This window comes from Echinops telfairi, unplaced genomic scaffold (assembly GCF_000313985.2).
Source record: "Echinops telfairi isolate 266 unplaced genomic scaffold, ASM31398v2 ScPeMD7_7424;HRSCAF=8462, whole genome shotgun sequence".
Taxonomy (NCBI): domain Eukaryota; kingdom Metazoa; phylum Chordata; class Mammalia; order Afrosoricida; family Tenrecidae; genus Echinops; species Echinops telfairi.
Window position 1 is genome coordinate 24,980,366 of NW_022111324.1, and position 22,430 is coordinate 25,002,795.

General features: G+C 45.4%; 1 protein-coding gene across 1 annotated transcript in view; it reads left to right on the forward strand.

Annotated features, from left to right (window-relative positions):
• LAMC1 (laminin subunit gamma 1) overlaps positions 1-22,430 on the forward strand; it is a 171,383-nt gene that overhangs the window by 104,012 nt on the left and 44,941 nt on the right. Inside the window, exon 2 of the mRNA XM_013005679.2 lies at positions 18,727-19,031. Coding sequence (XP_012861133.1) covers positions 18,727-19,031 — 305 coding nt within the window. The remainder of the gene's footprint in view (positions 1-18,726; positions 19,032-22,430) is intronic.

The following is a 22,430-nucleotide window of genomic DNA, read 5'->3' on the forward strand; positions in this document are numbered from 1 at the left end:
TCTTACACTGCCCAACGTCTCCCTTCACCCACTTTTCTGTTGTCCATCCCCCAGGGAGGAGGTTATATGTAGATCCTTGTAATTGGTTCCCCCTTGACCACCATTTTCTAAGAAATGGAGTATGGAATAGGCTGTCAGATTACCCCATCAATCATATTTGGACTATGTTCTCACTGCCACCGGGTTGATTCTGACTTATTGAGGACCTGGTGGCCTAATGGGTACGTGCTGCCTGCTCACCACATGTCAGTTCAGAGCTACCAGGCACTTGGGAGAACGCCAAGGCTTTCTTCTCCTGTAAAGAGTTACATCTTGGATTCCCACAGGGCGCGTCTGTCTGGCCTCATAGGGCCGCTATGAGATGGGCTGTGTTAGCAAACTTTGTGTGTATATGTCCGTTTTTTCCTTTCTTTTTCAACTCTGGGCCGTATTCAGAAAATTATTATTTTAGGACCCCAAAAGTAGCCACCATGCATCCCTCAGAATGTCTTGGTGTTGTGGCTTGCTTGCTGGCTGTGATATTGGAAGCGATGCCACTGGAATTTCTTATACCAGTTGGGTCATTCGTGGAGGATGGCTTTCAACAGAGCTTTCAGACTATGACTAGAGAGAGACCTGGTGGCCTGCTTCCGAAATTGAGCCAATGAAAGCTGTGTGGATCGCAACAGAATATTGTCTGATGGCCCCTCTATGTCGGATGGGACTTAAAATTCACACTAGCTGCAAAAATGCAGTCGCACTTGCCAATTATCTTCACGATGGCGAAGGACCCGCAGCATGCTGTTCTGCGGCACATAGCCCGTCCAGAGCTGACGCCCCTGCATCTAATAGCACCAAAACTATAGGCAGAGTCCCTTGCTTTGAATAAGTTAAACTCTTGTTGGAGAAAGAAACTACCCAAACAATAAATGCCTGAGTACTCTATATGGCTTGCCTTTTAAGTCATTAGAAAAGTAAGATGGTCCAAATTGAAAATGTCATTCGTAACAAATTGAGCTAAACTTGGGAAATGGCAGGTAAGATTCAGAGGGAGGGGGGTAAAGAGTGGCTTAAAGTAAAACATGGTTATGGATAATAAACATGCCAAGAGCGGCACGGAGGTTTCAAGTGACAAGGGGCTAGTTTCCGACTATGGTTTGGGGACGTAAAAAACGAAGCCCAATTGTTCAGCGTAGGACGCCTTGTATTAACATGCCTGGGGAGGTAGCATTGGGCCTGTAGCCGCACAGAGGCTTCAGGTGGGAATCGAGGTAATGTGGGGTGGGCATGTAGCATATTCTACCTCTCTGGCTTAGCTCCTTTTCAGTCATGGAGTCTCCTAAGAGAATTTCTTCTAGGTAGGTATTGGATACCAAGTCTCTGGCAGCAGATCAAAGAGCTAGAAAGGACTTTGGCTGTTCTCCAGAATGTAAATAGAAAGGTAGAACAAGTCCCATTGCGGGAGCATTGAAATACTCCCATGGATGAGAAGTGCAGCTCTGTCTGTTTGAAATATGGCTAAGGATGGATTTGAAGAACATTGCTTCTGATAGCACTGCTGAATGCTTGGAGGGAAAAGCAGATAAGAAGGGCCCGTGTTTCTGAAGCACTGGGAATCTGGCCGACTTACCTGAAATGTTATATAAATAGATGAAATTCTTGGACCCTTCACGGAGTCTAGTGCACACATAATATATACAACTATTTGGGGAGGGAGCCCTGTGTGCTTCTCCCTGCTGGAGAGGGGCATTTGATAATTACCTGTCAGATTCCTTATTACTTTCCAATTGAAGAGAAATTTAAAACTGTTTGTTCTAAACTGATAACGTATGGTCAGGGGGATAGCAAGCACCCACAAAAACCAAACTCAGGGCTGTGGAGTCAGTTCGGCTCATAGCCACCCTGTGGGACCAAGTAGAACTGCCCCATGGGACTTGCACCTTCACAGTGAAGAGAGGGTGATCTAATTATAATTAGAAAAGCTTATTTAAACACTATTAATCTAATGCTAAGTACACCAATCGCTAAGTACACCAATCGTTTTGCTTGACTTTTGGTTGAACATTTTGATTCTGTTGTGGTTATCAAATGGTCAAAATCGAGACTATATTAGGAAGTATTTTATTGGAATCCAAGTCATCAGGAAAAAAGTAGGCAAATACATCCAGGAGTGTCAGGGTTGTTGGCAGATAGTCTCGGGCAGATGGCATGCATCTTAGATCTTGGGGCCAGGGGGTACAGGCAATTTAATCAGGAATGCGATAGCAAGTTCAGGCACAGCCAATGCAGATGAAGGGTGGACAGGAGGGACAGCCTCTGCTCATGAAAGGGTAGTGTGAAGACAGGGCATTTCCACTCCCCCGCAGAGAGGAAAGATGAATGAAACATGAAGAGGGGGTGTATTCGTTTATACTTATCGTCTGAGGGCATCTGCTCACAATCATTCGCTTGTGGATAGAGTGCCAGCTGCCAGGGGACTTTCGTGATGTAAATTGTCCATCCGCTCCGCAGAGCAGAAGCACAAGGAGGCCTTGTGTGACACTGAATTCCTAGCTCAGAGGACAAGGGAAGGAGGTTCTTGTCGAGATCTAAATGACATCTATCCGCATTTTCCATTTTATTTGCAGTTTTCAACATGTCATTTATCCTGCTATCCCAGCCTCGATGGCTGGTCCGACTTGACTAATCAGGTTCCCTCCACGGACTGCTCGCCCTGCTTAGGAAGCCTGCATTTGGGTTGTGGAAGCTGGAAATGCTGCCACTTTCCCCAACAGCGTGGTTTCTCACATACCCAGTTCATTTTTATGGGCCAAAATAAGAGCTAAAAAAATAGGATTACAGATTGGATTTTCAGAATGAATTAAATCTGCATCCTCTCATTTTAGTGGCTAATCTTACTGCCTGCTCACCACGCATCCCCCCCTCTTCACCCGTGCTCTGGTGAGTGAGCAGGCAAAAAGATGAGCAGCATTTTCACTTTCTATGAAGTCATAAAACAAGTTCTAGGGATCAAATATATGAAGGTATGTTTAAAAAAGTCACTGCTACTAGGGTTCCTGTTCATGGGTGTGCAGGTTTACACACACACACACACACATACACACACACACACACAGCCACCAAAAAACATTATAATGTCTCTGATCACTGGATGGCTGCAGACACGTTCTCTGAGTAATATACTTGTCGTTATCTCATTAGGGTGCCTGAAAAATCCAATCAAAGCATTGGCTCCCAAAGGGATCTGCTAGGCAGTTAAATTCAAGGCAGAGAGGTCACCTCAGAAGGTTATTAAGGTGAATGTTTTTTTATAATCTTGATAGGATTAACCATAAAGGCTTATTAGGGAAAAGGTGTAAGAAAACTGAAAGCTGCATCAATGACAAAAGGTCGGGAAGTTTGTGCCAGGAAATCTTTTTCATCACGATGATGCATTTGCTCATTCTCTGAGGATAGCAAGGGGTTGCCCTATGAGCATTTCACTGAGAAGCTTCACCTTGTCCACCAGACGACGGCCCGGGGTCAATGAGAGCGCTGAGTTCTTCAGGGAAGGCTGAGCAGCTGTGTGTCCCACCTTCAGAAGTGTATAGACCTAACTGGAGGATACCTGGTGAAACAAGAGCTTCACAGTTTGCTATTTTTAAAATAGACAGTGCGTTTCTTTTGTAGTAGTACTTTTTTACTTTTATTTGGTAGTTTGATGGTCACCAATCCTGTCAAATTTCGGAGTAGATTCTTTCTAACCCTTCTGTGGATATGTTTTGATTGTCGTGGAAGAAAATTCAGATTTCTACGAGGTAAAATTTAAAACAGTTTGACCTGCAGACAATAAGTAAAAGTTGTTTCAGCAGAGATCTTCATCATTGCTTGCTTCCTTAGATCAGGTCAGTGAGCTTTTCTTACAAAGGGCCAGAATGTCGCTGTCTTAGGCTTTGCACTCTCAGGCACAACTGCTTTATGCTGTCCCTGTAGTGGCAAAGCAGTCACAGAGGGTATGCAAATGAGTGGGTGTGGCTGTGCTCCAATAAAAGTTGATTTACAAAAAGATAGGCCAGGGGCTAATTCAATTTCCAGATGTAGTTTGGAAACCTCTGTCATAGATTTTTAAACTACTGAAGGGCTGTCTTAAGGCTTGGCTTTAGGAGTGGGATTAGTAGCCTCATGTTTCTGAAATGGGAAACAACTTTACATAGATCAGCAGTAAATGTGGTAAGACAATCTCAAATATCAAGGTCCTTTTATAACCAATCAGTAGATCAGCATCTATCTATCTAAAATAAATTCCTGAAATCTCTTCTTTGAAAAGTAGACATGTCTTCATTGGTCTTTCCTTGAAAAAACCAACACGACTCAGACACGGATCAGAATTAAGTCTAGGCTTCTGGACAAAGAAAAAGGATTTACCCAGAAGTCAGCTCTTTATTACTGAATTTGCCCATTACCATGGATAATTGCTATTGATTGGTCCTCGATTATTTTATTAAGTAATAGGAATTGCTGGTGGAAGGGGAAGGACAGGAGCCAAAGGAGTGTGGGACTTTGGTTTATAGGGAATCCTGCCCACATGGACAGAATACCACTCAAACCCTTAGTACAGTGGTTCTCAACCATCCTAATGCCGCGACCCTTTAATACAGTTCTTCATGTTGTGGTGACCCCCAACCATAAAGTTATTTTCATTGCTACTTCATAACTGTAATTTTGCTACTGTTATGAATCGTAATGTAAATATCTGATATGCAGGATGTATTTTCCTTGTTACAAATTGAACATAATTACAGCATAGTGATTAATCACAAAACAATATGTAGTTACATATTGTGAAATATTTGTTTCTAATTACAAATAAATGAAAATTTGTCTTGAAGCATGGTGTAGCATGGCTAGCAGTCTCACTATAATATTTGTTAATATGCGTTTTCTGGTGGTCTTAGGTGACCCCTGTGAAAGGGTTGTTCGACCCCCAGGTTGAGAACTGCTACCTTAGCAATAGGTGAGTTTTCGTAGAATCGAATGTGTATTTACTTGCAAAGTAGGGCCTTGGTGATACCAGTTGGATGGTTAAGAAATTAGCACAGAGAACTCTCTGCTAGGAATTTGTGTTTGGCTTTGCAGTCACTGGGGGCTCCTTGGAGATGGAATAAGCAAGCCCAGTGGGTGAGTTTAAACCTGTGTGTGTCTTAGAGAGGATAGACCCCTGTCAGCTTGCTTCAGCGCTCAGCCACACAGTTGGCATTTGCAACAAATGCTGCCTTGATAGGCATGCTGTTGGAAGACAGAGTTCACGTGGCAGCCCAAGTTTATTCTACATGCAGCCCTCAGGTGGGGAGCGTTCCCTACCTAAATCTTCCAAGGAGAAAATCAGATCAGAGAAGCTCTTTCAACAGGGCAGTCTTTCTCAAAAGCAATTAATTGTCCATTAAAAACAAAATCACCTTAGCTAGTATGCTTCTAGAAAAATAAAGATTTAGGGATTCCATTCAGATCTTAACAAAATTGGGACTTCTGGGAAAGATGCTTATCCCTGGGTTTACATCTTTCAAAAGCTCCCTTGGCGATTCTCTGAGCCAGTCTGGTTCCTTCATGTGCGCCGGCCTCTGAGACCTGCCGCTGCAGGAGAGACCGGCTCTGCAGTTGCTCCAGTGGGAGTGGGCCTCCAGAGCTTCCGTGGCACTTGACGTGTGTGGATAGCAGGTAACGCTATAGCCTGGATACTTGCAACAATACTGGGAGTACCCATTGCCTTTCTCTCTGGAAGACATTTCTGAGAAGACTCTTCCAAAAAGCTTTGCCATGGACCAAAGTGGGACTCTCAGATCCCCACTCGCTCTTCCGCACACCAGAGAACACCCTAGGGCTCCGGAGATTCATTCGGTCCACACCAGATCATGCCCGGCAAGAGAACGTGCGTTCTTCTCACTTTCAAAAGCCGTTCCTCCTTGAACTCTCTTCTTCCCTCCAGAAGTCACTGGATTTTTTACTAGCAAGATTGCTTAGCAAGGTTGTCTTAGTAGCTCGGTCCACGTTCCCTCCCAGCATTCTCTCAGCCTTTTCACCCGGTGATTTCACCAGGTATTGTTAAAGGTCAGCTTTGACTTCTAGCTGCTACGTCCAGGGGCGCTTCTCAGTCTTTATCTTCCTCACCTTCCCAGTTGAGCATTCTCTTCTTTAAAAGCTTTTTGAAAACTCAGCTTCTGGAATTCCTCTCTGAGATTCTCTGCCTCCTTCTGTGGCCGTGACTCTTGTGTGTGCCAGGTCCTGACCCACAGATTTCTAATCTGTACATTACCAATTCCCTATATGTCTTCATCACTCCAAGACTTTAAAGACTGTATGCTGATACCTTCAGATGTCTCTCTCCAGCACTCCTGGATTGTACCAGAAGACTTCGATGAATTTGGTAAAAAAACAATCTAAAGGCATTTTCCCACAAGCCGGTTGAAATGCCCTTGTATACTTAATTGCTGATTTGACTCACTTAACACACCCTGAGATCTCCCGATTTCTTCATTTCCCCCTCCACGGCCGTTTCACCTATAATACTTGTTGTCTCAGCCCAGGGCAGCTTCATCTTTTCAGGTGTTTAATCCAAAGTACATACCCCTCCTCCAATCTATCAGTAAGACGGGTCTGCTCTACCCTCCTGTAATACAAAGGGGCTTCAACAAATTTGTGGAAATGTTCTATTACCTTTTAATTCCATTGTCCATGAAATTTTGAAGCCCCCTCATCTGTCCAAATTTCATCACTGTCCACCCCATCCATCCTTGACCAAACCACCATTACCCTTTGCTTGGATTATTGCAGAAGCCTGCTAGCTGGTTTTGTTTCTTTGTTGTCTCCTCTGTATTTGTCAATCCAGGAGCCAGAGTGGAGTGCTTCTTCAGAATCCTAGCTCTGTGATTGCCTTGTTAAAAAAATAAAACTCTCCAGTGGGTTTTCATCTCACTCAGTAAAAAGCAAATGTCTTACCTCCTACATGAGGGGCAGCCCGCCCTGCCCCAGCTTCTCTGACCTCGTGCAAGGACTCTTTCCTCTCTGCTTACTCTTCTTCATTCAGCCAACTGACCGGCCTCCTCACACAGCTCAGCGCTTGCCAGCAAGCTCCTGCCACGGGGTGTTTGCCCCTGCCAGTCCTAGAATGCTCTTCCCCCAGATTTCTCCCTGGTTCACGTCTTCAAGGCTCAGGGGGCAGAGGTCATCTCTGTCTGATATGCCTGTACAGATTACGCTTCCTCTTCCCATGATTTCTGTCTCCATACCTGTTTCATGTTTCACCGTGTCATTTGTCATTTGCGTGTACAATTTTTACTTTTCTCACCCTCCCTCCCCCATCCACAAACATTCCCCAAGTAAGTGCCGGGAGGTTGAGACGCTTCCTTTCAATCCTTTGGGAGGTTTGGTTGTAGTCTGGGTGAAAATGCACATAGCAAATTAGTCTAACAACCAATCACTCACACACACACACACACACCCCATTCTGTGATGCTGGTTGCAGTCCCCCCTCCCCCCAAATTTGTCCGCACTTTCCCCTTAGCCTTCCTGGACCCTGGGTTCCATCCCTCCCGTGTTCCTGTCCCTCCCTGCTTTCTCATCTTTGGCTTTGGCAAACGTTGCCTTTTTGGTCTTGTACAGGCCATTGTTTCGGGAACACATTCTTCACGGGTGGTAGTGTTTACTTTATAGGCCCGTATTATTATTTGGCTGAAAAGTTGCTTCTGGTTCAGGTTCTCTTGGGTGATAGCCTTTGGGAATTTCTCCGATTCTGTGGGTCTTCTCTTATGGTCCTGGTCAGCATGGGCGAGAGGGGCAGCTAGATAATCTCTAGCGCTGGTCTCCAGTGAAAGGAGGCTGGGCCATGTCGGACATTATCCCTTTGACTAACTGCTTCCTTGAGTTTGGCTCCTCCATCTTCTTGGCTCCAGGAAGGAAGGAAATGGCAGATACTCCTCAGATGGTCACTGGCAGCTCCGCGACCTACTGCACGCAAGCTTACCAGAGCTTACTTTTCTTTCCTTTTTTTTCTTTTATAAATCATTTTATAGGAGGCTCTCACAGTTCTTAATAATCATCCGTACATCAGTTGTATCGAGCACATTTGTACATGTGTTGCCACCATCATTTTAAAAACATTTTCTTTCTACTTGAGCCCTTGGTATCAGCTTCTCTTTTTTCCCTCCCTCCCCCCCTCATGAACTCTTGATAAAAGATATGTTTTTATTATTTTCATATCTTACACCATCCTCTGTCTCCCTTCACCAATGTTTCTCTTGTTCATCCCCCCTCGAGTGGGGAGGTTGGTTTAATATATCGATCATTGCGGACCATTCCTCTTTCTCCCCCTTCCTCTGCCACCTTCCACTTACCCTCATGGTGTCGCCACTCCGATTATTGGTCCCCTGGGGTTTCTCTGTCCTGGAATCCCTGTGTTTCCAGATCCTATCTGTACCAGTGTACACACTCTGGTCTAGCAGGATTTGTAAGGTAGAACTGGGGTCATGATGCAGGGGGGTGGGGCATTAAAGAACTAGAGGAATGTTGTGCGTTTTGTCGGTGTTATACTGCACCCTGTCTGACTTGTCCCTTCCTTGAGAACATTATTTTCGCATATTATGTATGTTTTACCAGTTTACCTAAATGTCCCCCCCAAGGCTATGGTCCTTAGCCTTTCAAGTTCAGTAGTTCAGTCACAATGTCTTGAAGTAGTTTCTATAGCTGTGCTCTATCACATATATGAGTATTATGCATAGCATTACAAATGTGTATGTAGAAATATCCCCTGCCACGCCTATACATATAAGAATTTTACACCCATATGACCCCCATCACTTATGTAGCATCCACATCTATGTGTGTATCTACTCACACATGATTGCATCTGCTCATATTTTATTGATGCCGGGTTGAATCCATTATAGCACAGACTATAGTTGCTCATTTTCTTGAATACTTCTCATTGTCTTCTTTTGCCATGGTCACCAGTGTGTTGATTTCCCCAAAATTGTGTATTTATTTTCTCTTTATTATAGTTAGCACTTGTGGCCTATCTAATTAAATTAGATTCTACCCTCCTCCACCCTCCTATCCCTATCTTTAAAGAATGCTTCTTTCCAGGTACAAACCTACTCTTGACTTTTTATAATAGTGGTATCATGCAATATTTGCCCTTTTGTGTTTGATGTATTTCACTCGACATAGTGTCCTCCAAGATTCATCCATATTGTAAGATATTTTGAGGATTCGTCATTATTCTTTATCCTGGAGTAGTATCATTGTATGAGTATACCATGGTTGGTTTATGCATTCTTCAGTTGATGAGCATTTAAGTTGTTTGTATCATTTTGCTGCAATGAATTATGCTGTGATGAACAGGGTGTTTATATGTCAATGTGTGCCACAACTCTTATTTCTCTAGGATAAATACCTAGGAGTGGGATTGTTCAAATTATATGGTATTTCTATTTCTAGCTTTTTAAGGACATGCCATATGATTTTCCATAATGGTTGTACCAATTTTCAGCCCACCAGCAGTCTGCAAAGGTTCCAAACTCCTCCCCATAGCCAGCATTTCTTGTTCACTCTTTGTTTGGGCTCTTTTTCGATCAGTGCCATATTGTTGGAGTGAGATGGTACCTCATTATAATTTAGATTTGCATCTAATAGCTAATGGCCATGAGCATGCACTTGATAGAGCTTCCTGAATGTTGTCTTTGCTAAAGTGTATGTTCATATCCTTTGACTATTTTAAAATTGGATTGCCTTTTTCTTGTTGAAGTGTTCCAGTTTTCTATACATATAGAGGTTAGACCATTATCACCCTTGTCAGATATGTTGTTGCCCCAAATTTTATTCTTTTTACTCCTTTGATGAAGCCTATTTTGAGAAAGGTTTTGTGTGAATTGGGTGAAGTTTCACAGAACAAATCAGTTTTCCATTGAGCAATTCGTATACATTTTGTTTCATGTCACGGATTGCAATCCCCACAATGGAACATCACTTTTTTACTTCTTCTGTGTGTCCTGTCACTATTCCTCCTCCTTTCCTAACCCTTCTGAACTTTGTCCTTGGCAAACCTGCCCTTTTTTATTATTCTGAGTATTGTGTACCTCCCTAATGTCATTATTCCCCTGTCTATTGTTTGTCTGGAAACTGAGCCAGAGAAGTGAGATCAGTTTTTCAGACCTGAATGTTGACCAAGGATAACATTCAGGGGTTCCACACGCTTCTATCTGACCAGTAAGCCTGGTCTTTTTTAATGATTTTTGAATTTTAGGCTACATTTTGCTCTCACTCTGTGCAGGATCTCCCAGCACAGTCCCTAACCAAGCAGTTAGTAGGGGTATCCGAGCATCATCTGATGCTTCTGGTCTCAACGTTGTTCAGGCTGATGTTCACATGGTTCATTTGTCCATTTGGATGAATTGTTTATTAGGAATTAAGGAAGACAGGAATGCCTGGCAAAATAAAAGATTCAAGTATTCTGAGTAGTTTGTTAGGGGGAAATAGTGACTTAAATTCATGGAGCAAATAGTGACTTAAATTCATGGAGCAAATGTTGAATGAATAAAAGTACACGATTTCTCAGTCTCTCTGTGACTATGTGTGGGAAGGGCTTATTAAAGGTGGTCCTGTTCTGTTATTTATACTATACGGTTAGATATTAGAACCTCATTTTAATCAGATTAATGTTTTCTCACTATACTTTTGCAATTCCTCATCCTTCTCTTATGGATGAAAGCCAAATTATAGCCAATTCCCGAGAGCATATGAATGTTACCAAAGGGGAAAAAAATTTCCCGTAAAATTGTGATGTCTCTTTCCTTTTTAAAGTCTTAAAAACTACACATTTTTAGAATATGAGTTTTACTTGTGCAGCTTATATTTTATAGCTGTTTAATGTCGTCATTTTATCCCCTTAGTATTATAGTTAACTTGTTTCCTTTCTGCTACTCCTATAAGTTCGACATAGCACTCAGTTCCCTGAAGTGGTCCTTCTGTTTTCCCTTCTGCAGAGTGGATTTCTCTGGAGTTTCCTGCCACAGCTTGGAATGAGTGGGAGTAAACCTTGGCCTCATTCTTAGAGCTCAGCGCAAGGATGTCAGGCATGTTTGTGACCTACTAGCCTGAATTAAGATGTGGCATTGAAGTCTTGAAAGAATGAGCTTTGGGTTAATAAGGCATTGAATGCCCCAGTTCTTGGTTTGGAATTTCACTTGGGAATATTTTGTCTTTTTTCATAAAGGTTTTGGATGAGATGGCAAAGAGGCATAAATCAGGCAAAGTTTTTCTTACTCTTGATAATGGCAAGTGACTGTCATGTCCAACCAGTAAATTTTGCTATTTGAAATAGACCTCCCAGCAGTTTGATTTTTCTCCTATTCATTTACAGAGTCCCTCTCCCATCCTCATTATGACTTTATGGTGATCTTGTGTTGAATTACTGTGTTGACGTAATCAGGACTGGTCCTTCTGCTTACTGGAGCTTTCTGGGAGCCTGCTGCACCAGATCACTACCATCATCCTGTTCAGTAGTAGCACCACATAATGGCTAGGAGGGGAAGGGGATAGAATAGAACGATCTTCTCTGGTTTGAACTTTAAGTTTGATACCTTAGAGGGCATCTAGTTTCCCTAACGGAGTATAAGACTGTCTTCTCCCTAATTACACCAGTCTGATTTCAAAACTTTTTTGTGTTCTCCTTAGTTCCATGAAATTCAAACCAAACTCAACTGCCATCAAGTTGAGGCCAACCTATGGCAGCCCTCTAGGACAGAGTAGGCCTGCCCCTGTGCATTTTCCAGGCTGTAGCTCTTTACGGGAATGGAAAGTCTCATCTTTTCCCCATGGAGCAGCTGGTGGTTTCGAACTGTTGACCTTCTGATTCACAACCCAACTTGTAAACCACTATGCCACCAGGGCTCCCCTTAGTTTCGTAGTCATGGTATAATGTCGCTCTTTTAATAAATAATCTTTGGCATAAAATGTTGCTAACTTTAAAGGAAAGTATCTAAAATGATGCTTCGTGTCTTTTCCCTGCCTGCTTTGTCTTATTTCGCTGTGGTAGCTCAGCGTGGAGACACTCGCTATGGCTGGCAGCACGGCTTTCTGTTCCTATCACGGACACAGTGGGAGAGGAAGTCCTTATTGCCGCCTGTACCTGGGAGACACAAGCTGTTGAGAGCGAGCATTTATCAAATTGTGAATTCTCTTACATTTTTTGAATAAGCAAAGCTTTAAAGTATGACTATATACAAATCTATATATGTCACTTGCCCTCACTCATAATTGGGGGTGATCTCTAGGTATTCCCATGAGCCATTCCCCTTGTTCTCTTTGGCATTAGTCGATGGACAAAGAAAGTGGTCATGAAAAGGGAGTACTGAAACATAAAAGAATGGAACGGGATGATACATTTAAAAAAATCTATTTCCTAGATGAGGTTTAAGGAAAGAAACTAGCTACTCCACTGGTAATTGTTGTTAGTTGATGTTGACTGTCTCTGACTCTTGGTGATTGTATGAAGATCATAGCACAGCATGGCCTGCGCTGTCTTCACAGGGACCCTGTTGGTGTAGTGGTTATTCGTCATGGACTGTTAACTACAAGGGCGATAGTTCGAGACCGCCAGTTGCTCCATGGGAGAAAGATGAGACTTTTTACACCCGAGAAGAGTTACTGTCTCAGAAATTCACAGGAGGCAGTTCTGCCCTATAAGGTTGTCAGAGGCACTTCTCGGGGTGCTCAGTTTCCCAACCTTTGGGTGTAATAGCCAGCCCTTTGCACCACCCAGGGACTCCTGCTTTCCCAGAATGCTCACGGCCATCAAGTCAATTCCCATGCATCGCATCAATTCCGTGCATCGCGACCCTGTAGGACAGGGTCGAATTGCCACCAGGTGTTTCTGAGACTGGAACTCTTTACAGGAATAGAAGAAGTGCATCTTTCTCCCATAGAACGGCTAGTGGTTTGGAACTGCTTGTTTTTCAGTTAGCAGCCCAATTCCTAACCAACTACAGCACCGGGGCAATTAGGATAGAATGTGCCAGCAGTTGGGACAACCCCTTGGACCCAGGTCATCCCAGTCTGGGTTGATACTTTCAGATCACCCATGTGTGTTGGCTCCGGGAGCCCACATTCAGCACTCATTTGGCGCCTGGTCATCGTGATTGCTGAGCTGTGTTTGTTCATTCTGTCTGCTGAGGCGGAACAATAACAGCCGGTGTGCAGCTGTACATGCTGCCCTGGGAACTTGCGCCTTAGCCAGCAGTCATGCTAGCAGAATTGAAATCGTTTTCAAATAGTTGCTTTCTGTGACTCCTGTTTATGTTAACTGTTTGGAGAATCCTCTTCCGTATCGTAAACAACCACCGTCTCTAACGGACTTTATGTGCTACGACTTCATGAACGTGTTCTCTCCTGATGATCAAGTCTGGCCTCGGGGAGTCCAGTCATCCTCTTTAGAACAATAGTCAATCTATGACTCCCGACTTGACACTTGAGAATGAGCGACTTCTCTTCTCCTAACTCGGCATGGAAAGGCATTTTGAAATTTTGTTAGAAATCTGTATCCCCATTGTCATTCGGGACTCCACTGTAAGGGGCTTGTTTCGCAAGAGCCTCGTGGAATTCTGCTGAGCCCCACACAACAGAGAAGCATTCATGTTCCCCAGCCAGCCCTCAGTACTTGAATCAATTCTAAGACAGGGAGGGGTTCTCCCCGACTCAGAGGTTGGAAATACTTCCCCATGTAGGAGGCTTCTGCAGCATTCCTTGGCCTGGCCCCCAGTGAACAAAGGCTGGGTTCTCATTGTTCAGGCGGCCCCTTCCCTGAACTCAGTTCCTCAGCCAGCAGGAACTTACTGTAAGGTTTGGAGCAGGAAGTATTAGTTAATTTTGTGAGCTTCATTCTAGACATCTGCACATGAGCTTTTCTCTCTCTCTCTCCCTTTTTTGTTTATGGAAGGGATGTGGCAGGAGGGAAGGGAAGGGGCAGAAGATTCAGAAGCTAAATATTTCCCAGCGGCTGTGTGCTTCCGTGGTTCGTCTTCATGCGCATGCACCTGGGAAATGTTCGGCTTGGACTCTTGCTGAAACATATTCCAGGGTTGTGCTTACTTCCTTAGTTGTTTGGCGTAACTGCTTTACCTTAAAAATACAGGTTTTCTTGTTTTTTGTAACCAGGTGCTGTTCACCGGACTCTGACTCGTCGTGACCCCTTAAGTGTCAGAATAGAAGCGGGCTCCATTGGGTTTTCAGTGGCTAACTTTTTGGAAGCATATTGCCTGGCCTTTCCCCAGAGGTGTCTCTGGGTGTTTTTTGAACCGACACCTTTTTGTTTAGAAACTGAGCAGGTTAGCCATTGGCATCTCCAGGGACTCCTGTTTGATTTAAAAAAAAATCATTTTATTGGAGGCTCATACAACGCTTATCACAATCCATCCATACATACATACTTTGTGTCAAGCACATTTGTGCATTTATTGCCCTCATCATTCTCAAAACATTTGCTTTGTACCTGAGCCCTTGGTATCAGCTCCTTATTTTTCCCCCTCCCTCCTCACCCCTCACCCCAGTGAACCCTTTACAATTTATAAATTATTATTATTTTGTCATATCTTACACTGTCTGACGTCTCCCTTCACCCACTTTTCTGTTGTCTGTCTCCCAGGGAGGAGGTTATATGTAGATCCTTGTGATCTTTTCCCCCTTTGTACTCTACCCTCCCTCCACCCTCCTGGTATCGGTACTCTCACCACTGGTCCTGAAGGGATCATCTGTCCTGGATTCCCTGTGTTTCCAGTTCCTATCTGTACCAGTGTACACCCTCTGGTCTAGCCAGATTTGTAAGGTAGAACTGGGATCATGATGGTGGTGGGTGGGGTGGTGGTGTGGGAAGCATTTAAGAACTAGAGGAAAGTTGTATGTTTCATTGTTGCTATACTGCACCCTGACTGGCTGGTCTCCTCCCTGCCACCCTTCTGTCCAGTTGACTACAGATGGCCTACAGATCCACACCCTCCTCCTTCATAATGATATGATTTTTTTCTTCTTGGTTGCCTGATACCTGATCTCTTCGACACCTCGTGATCACACAGGCTGGTGTGCTTCCTCATCTTTCCTGTTCTTGTTGATTATGTAGTAGGTGCCATTGGACTAAGACTCAGGAGACCTGTGTCTACCTTCTTATTCTGTCAGCGTGGAACGGGTAGGAAGGACAGATAAGAGGAAGGGGGGAGTCCGTGAGAGTGAACATATCTAGACCTCCGTACTTCGATGTTGGTACTCTTTAGTACAGTCTCAAAGGCCAGCTTTTCTTTTCACCCAGCCCAGTTAGCTGCCAAGCCCCAATTCTCAAGACTCATCTATATGCTAATGAACTCCAACTCTACATGTTTAACCTCTCTCAGATCTTCAGCCTACTCTCACCAGCTCCCTACTGGACATTCCTCTTGGGTGACCCCCCTCTGAACTAGTGTATCTGAAATCGAACTCCTCATCCCCTGCCTTTGCCTCCAGGTCTGCATATGCGCCTCTGTAGCAGTGAATGGGACTCTCCTTTGGCTGCTTGAACTAGACATCTGGCTGTTACTCTTATTCTTTCCACCTCATAGAAGAAGAAAGAGAAGCTTTGGTCATGAGGCTATGCCAACAGGCCCTGTGTCAATGGCTCCTACTCCTCTTCACCGCACATTAGCTGTCAACGTATAATGATATCCGTCTTCTAAATATCACTCAAATCCATTCATTTCCTATTCCATCTTATATAGTGCACTGCCCTCTCTCCTGGATCGCTGCCCTGTCTTTGAAACTGATCTCCCTACCTTGGCGGCTTCCTCTCCCAACCCAGTCTTTACATCGGCCAGACACATCTTCCTAAACGTCAACCCTGACTATATTTCCTGGCATGCGTCCTCCTGTGCTTGCTCAGTTTCTGTAGCATGTGCCCGACTCCTGGCAGGCTCTGCTGCTTCTTGACCTCATGTCCAGCTTCTCCTTCAGGTCTGGCCACACCTCTGGACTGATTCACGCAGCGCCCACCGCTTTATCCTCTGAGCTCTCATACGGCAGTGCCGTTCGTCTGACTGCTCAACCACTGCCTGTGTGCTTAGGTAGTTCCTCTGCATTATTCCTGTCTTGGCTTTAGGTGCCACTTCCTCTAGGAATCTTTTCTTGGCCTCATAAATGTAGACTTGGTGACCTTCATACATGCTCCCCAAACAATATGCACTTCCCGCTGTCACAGGCTTCTTCATGTGGGATTGCAATTATGCACATGGCTTTGTGTTTAAGATCGTGTGTGAGTGTGTGCAGCCGACATTTCAAACAAACGGTGTCATCGCATCGGTTTTGACCGGTGTGACCCCATGTGCATCAGGGCAGAACTGGCTCTGCCAGGCTCCAATGGGTGGTGGTCCAGAAGCAGGTCATCAGACATTTCCCCCCAGATGCTTCTGGGTTAACTCGAACCTTGAACCTTTCAGTTGGTCCTGAGCATGTTAATTATTTGCCCCACTCAAGGATTCTGTTATGTATATAGGGGGCAGTCATTTACATCTCTATTCTATGATGTGAGAGGGAAAGTTAAGAAAGCAGTCTTACAGAGGGGTCTTGGGGATGAGACGAGCCAGTCAGGGTGCGATGTAGCAACGATGAAACATACAACTTTCCTCTAGTTCCTAAATGCTTCCTCCATCCCCCACCCCCTATCACGATCCCAATTCTACCTTGCAAGTCTGGCTAGACCAGAGGATGTACACTAGTACAGATAGGAACTGGAAACACAGGGAATCCAGGGGCAGATGATCCCTTCAGGACCAGTGGTGTAAGTGGTGATACTGGGAGGGTAGAGGGAATGGTGGGTTGGAAAGGGGAACCGATTACAAGGATGTACATGTAACCTCCTCCCTGGGGGACGGACAACAGCAAAGTGGGTGAAGGGAGATGCCAGACAGGGCAAGATATGACAAAATAATAATTTATAAATTATCAAGGGTTCATGAGGGAGGGGGGAGTGGGGAGGGAGGGGGGAAATGAGGAGCTGATGCCAGGGCCTTAGGTGGAGAGCAAATATTTTGAGAATGATGAGGGCAATGAATGTACAAATGTGCTTTATACAATTGATGTATGTATGGATTGTGATAAGAGTTGTATGAGCCCCTAATAAAACAATTTTAAAAATAAAAATTTTTTTAAAATGTGAAAGCACAAAATATTAAAAAAATATATTACACAGAAATGCAATTTTGCTGAACATAACTCAAAAACAAAAAAAAGAAAGAAAGGGGTCACAAATGGAAGACTGTCGCCTGGACACATAGCTTAGGTGGGTTTTCTTTCTCTTTTCCCTTACCTGGATCCAGCAGCTGGACACCAGTGGACACCCCCACCCCCCCTCCAGGCAGAGAGCCCTTGGCTGCACTGAGAAGGTGTGTGAGAGGCTGGGCCCCTAGCCAAGGAACTTGAGGAGGGCCTAAGCATAACTGCTGTGTCAGCCCAGGCCCCCTGGTTGGTTGGTTTGTTTGAAAGGGATTCCAGGCAGCACTTCTGAGAGGACAGGTGTTCCTGGGTGTTATAGGGATGGAGGGTTAGGGTGGATATTCCTGTGGGGTGAATCCACCTGGGGAAAGGACTGTATGCTCTGGGAGCACAAGGACCCTTTCTGTCGAACACATCCAGGTTCCCCAGTGTGTGGAGCGGAACAGAGGGTTGAGTGGAGTCCCGCTCAAAAGTGCTCACTGAGCATACTCGTCTCCACTGCAGTATAGAAGCAGCAAAGAATGGATGGACGCAATCTGTGAATGAATGGAGATTATCAACAGCCCCACAGTGTCTCCTATCCTCACCTGAAGACTCCCTGGCTGACAACCTCAGCTTGCCTAGCCTGAAGACCAGGGAACTGTCTGACCCAGGGACCTTGGGATGCCAGCCCTTGGCTCCTCCCTGTCCTGCCCCCCACCCCCACCCCACCTTACACGTCTCAGATACTCTCTTTTGTACCCAAGTAGACAAATCCTCCTTAAGCCTCCTTTCTCCTTTTTCCTCGTTCCCATCTCTTTGTTCAGCCACTAGAGGAACTTTTTTTCTTCCTCTTTTCCCGTTCTGCTCCTGGCCCGGTCTCCCAGCCACTGTCCTCCTCCTCAGGTTTCTTCCTTTCTTTTCCTTTCTTCAGCTGGTGGATAAGCAGAAGAATCGTGCTAACGATGTCTGCCCGCACCCAGAAGTTAAAATTACAGGCAGTGAGAATGCAGAGTGCACAGGAGACCCATGTGGAAAGCCTTTTTTTCCCTTTCTCATTTGAAAGCAGTTGCTGTTTTATTAAGAGACCAGATTACAAAAATAATCATGACAGACACCTTCGTTCTTCCTTTCTAATCAGCCTGTTGATGTGGTCTGTTAATTTTATCTTAAGTGAGCCATCAAAACACTAGTAGTAAAAATAAATGTGCTTCTTCTCTGCAGCTTTAATTTTCTTTCAATGGGGCCGTAAGATCCGCAGCCATTTTTCAAGATAAAAGAGTCAGCTTATGCATCCAGCTGTGTCACCGGCCATTTTTGTGGGAAGAGATGCTATTTCCAGTTTCAGAATAACCTCTTGGTCACAGTCTCTGGGCTGGCACTGCCGTAGTCTCAGACATAGGACACTTGTACCTGCTTTCTTTGTCCAGTTCCCAAAAAGAGCAGGTGATGTGGGGGGTTTCTTTTGCTTCATACATTTGACTTAGGGACTTTGCTATGCTTGTCCCACAGGAAAAGCGTTTGACATCACCTACGTGCGTCTCAAGTTCTACACCAGCCGCCCGGAGAGCTTTGCCATTTACAAGCGCACGCGGGAAGACGGGCCCTGGGTCCCCTACCAGTACTACAGCGGCTCCTGCGAGAACACCTACCTGAAGGCAAACCGTGGCTTCATCCGGACGGGAGAGGATGAGCAGCAGGCCTTGTGCACCGACGAATTCAGTGACATCTCTCCTCTCACGGGGGGAAACGTGGCCTTTTCGACCCTAGAAGGAAGACCCAGCGCCTACAATTTTGACCATAGCCCCGTGCTGCAGGTAGGCCTTTGGATGGTGACTTTTGCCAACAAGGTTCGGGGGTGGGGGCTGGGGGGGGTGCCTTGTGATCCCACTGCTGAGGTAAGGGTAGCCGGAGAAATGACTGCTGGACGAAAGACCCACAGCCAAACCACACCAGTGGCTGCCCAGTTGGTTCTGACCCCCAGCGCCGTGTGTGTCCCAGGAGGACTGTGCTGCTGGGGCGAGGCTGCCAGGCCTTCCTTCCCAGGTGGACTTGAAGCTCCCGCCTCACGTGGGCCAGCAGCTGAGTGCCAAGTTCAGGAAGGAACGAGCGCTGGGTTTCCCCTGCTCCCTGGGTACTCTCCATGAGGGAAGGGAAGCCGTTTGCTCCCTACGGCTCAGTTGATGTTTGTTCTTAGGTCCTTGTGTGCTAGAAGATGCAATGGATAAACGCCTTTTTCTTTTTAAAAATGAAAGACGGCAATTTTACATGTAGTCTCTGTGTATGAGGTGGAAGCATTTTGCTTCTGATCCTTTCAAGGAGTCTTGTGAACTAATCTACCCAATTTTCTGTACTTATATATATACTTTTTTACTTAAGTATGCACACATATATACACCTATACACACAGACACACACATATGTATGTGCGTGTGTGTGTGTGTGTGTGTGTGTGTGTGTGTGTGTGTAAAACTCAAAGCCGTCCATTCCAACTCACGGGACCCCACACAGCAGGGTAGAACATTCCCTGTGGGTTTCTGAGACTGTAACTCTATCTTAATTTTTGTTGCAAAAGGTAGCCTTATTGTTTCCATTTGGTCCAGGGCTTGGGAGAGGGGCTCTAGGACGGTGGCATTGAGCTAGAGGGCAGATTCAGGTAAGGGGCTAAGGCCTGCAGGGGCAGGCAGAGGGCCCCTCCCAGGTGGGAAACTGTAGCTCTTCATGGGAGCAGCAAGCCTCGTGTTTCCCCTGTGGCGTGGCTGCTTGTTTCAAACTGATGACCTTGAGGTTATCAGTCCCACAGTAACCCACTACATCACCAGGGCTCAATGAGTGAGGGAAAGAAGGAGGGAGTGAGCGAAAGATAGTGAGAATAGTATCAGAAGGGGAGACAACTGAAACAAGATTGTTCCTGTTCCTTCATTGTTGTGTGAGACAGTCTATTGGGTTTGTTTGATACTGTTTCCAATCACTATGAAAATTCCTACATCACCTGAAACGATTGTGTTTGGGAAGAATATGCATTTACCTATGACTGTGCTTAAGTGCTGTGACAGCAATGTCTCCCAGCTTTCTAGTAATGATGCCTTCCTTCTCATGCCTTGTGTGTGTATATCCTCCTCCTCTACCACCGTGTGGGATCTTCCTGTACTGCTTAGATGTTGTGAACTTTTCTTGTGTTCAGGCCGTTTGAGTATGAGAAGACGGGTGAGCCTTATGTGGTACTCAGCACTGTAACTCAGAGATGGTCACTGTCACTTGGCTGAAGTTAATATCTAAATGGGAGCAGTCTGGATTAATGGAAGCAAAAAGGACAGGACTGATTTCGCTACACTGTATGAAAGGCTGTGGTGATTTCTGAGTCGGCAGTGCCTTGGTTTTTCTGGACCTTGTTCTCCTGTGCACCTTCTCCTTCGTTCTCTCTGGAATTTCTCCTGTTCAAGGATTCTTGATTCTAATTGGGTTGCATGGTTTTGGACAGTGGCAAGAGATGCCAATATATTTCTTTGTGGGTCCAATCCCCTTCCATTATATTTACCAGGAGGTGGGGGTGACCTCAGGCACGTGGAAGTTGACAATGTGTACCTTTGAAAAGATCGCTCAGAGCAAATTTCTTGTGAGGATGTGCTCACAATAACTGGAAGAGGCAGTAGCTGCTTCTGGTGGATGAAGAAGCAGAAGACGAGGGGAGGGGTCATCCACTGGCAAACCTTTTCCTGCCTCCTGTCTTCCTAAAGCAAATGGCTGTCTTGTACTGCCCTGAGGAGGAGCCGTGTGTGGAGCTGGCGGGGAAAAAGGTGATGGAGAGTTACGATTTTGGTTTCCTGGCTCCTTTGCTAACTGCGGGTCTTGTCCGTCTGTCTTGAAAAGTATCCGCAGCTTTGGAGTTCTGGTATGTGATGCTCTTTATGCCCTAGGAACTCATGAGACTTACACGTGGCAAAAATGACATGAGCGTCTGCACCTATTGGGGCAGTTGGGAGCATCATGCGACATCACTGTTTGTATGTCCTGGATAGCAGAGCTCTGGCCCTGCTCCACCTGCCTAAGAGGTTTAGGTGACTTGTATCAGAACTGACGCACTTAAGTCCCTCTTTCCGAATGACTCCTGCTCCTCTTTCCAGAAGTCAAAGCCCTCGCAGATGGTGAAGGTGACATCACCACCCCCCGCCCTGATTGCTCTGTCATGAGCATTACTAATCACATGGTCATTTATAATAATGATGGCTATTTATCATAGCACTTGCTATAATATTCTAGTGATAACTTGCCCCACATCACAGGTTTTCAATGGCAGAGTTTGGATTCAAAACTTAGCAAGCCTCTCTCCAGAGACTGCTCTTTTTAAAGGTCCCATTCAGTGAAAAAATCGCTTAGGTTTGGCCCCGAGAAGCTTCAGAAGCTTGAAGACAATACAACAAGCATTAGGCACAGAGGTAGGTTTTTCTGTTCACGTCACAGCCGAGTAAAAGATTCCTAACATTGCGGCCCTGAGTGGGCGTTGTTATTGGAGTTCCAAGTTTGGCTACGGTGAAATCATCATCGCTTCTCCTTTCTAATTATACGCGAAGGCTTCATAGAGATTAGCTTTTATGAGTGCTCTACATGTCGGAGAGGAGAGGCTGTGTTTTTCTGCAGACCAGGTGTTTGGCAAGGTTTTAGGCAGTGGTTCTTAATCAGAGCCATGCATCCCAGACACATGTGGGGTCTCCTGGAAACAGACGCGAGGGCCTCTGCTCTTGCTTGTCAGACTCTGCCCATGAGGCCGATGTGTAATCAGTAGAAGACTGGATGTGGAAGCGGACCTTTGGGCATGCACATCCATTGCTCTGTAACCCCGCCCCCGGTGTTGTCTTCTGTTATACCTCTCTGGGTTCTACTCTCTGTTGCCATAGGTTACACAGACCTCACAGACAGGGTTCGTGGGTAAAGGGGTTTATGGAGGAAGTTCACAAGTCGTGATGCCAGTGAGAAATGATCCGAGGGGAGTCGCTTCTTAGGACAGGTTACAAAGTTCTTTCAGCTTCGAAAATAAATGCCCAAAGGGACATGCCATTCCACCCCGAGCCCCAACCTGAAGGCATTCTGCTCCAGCTCTGTGGGTCCCCAAGCCCAGGTTCCTGCAGGAAGAGCCTGGAGCACCCCACTCCACTGGGCCTCTGAGCTGAGAGCTCAGAGGCTCAGCTCCACGTCTGTGAGTCTGCAAGCCCAGCTCC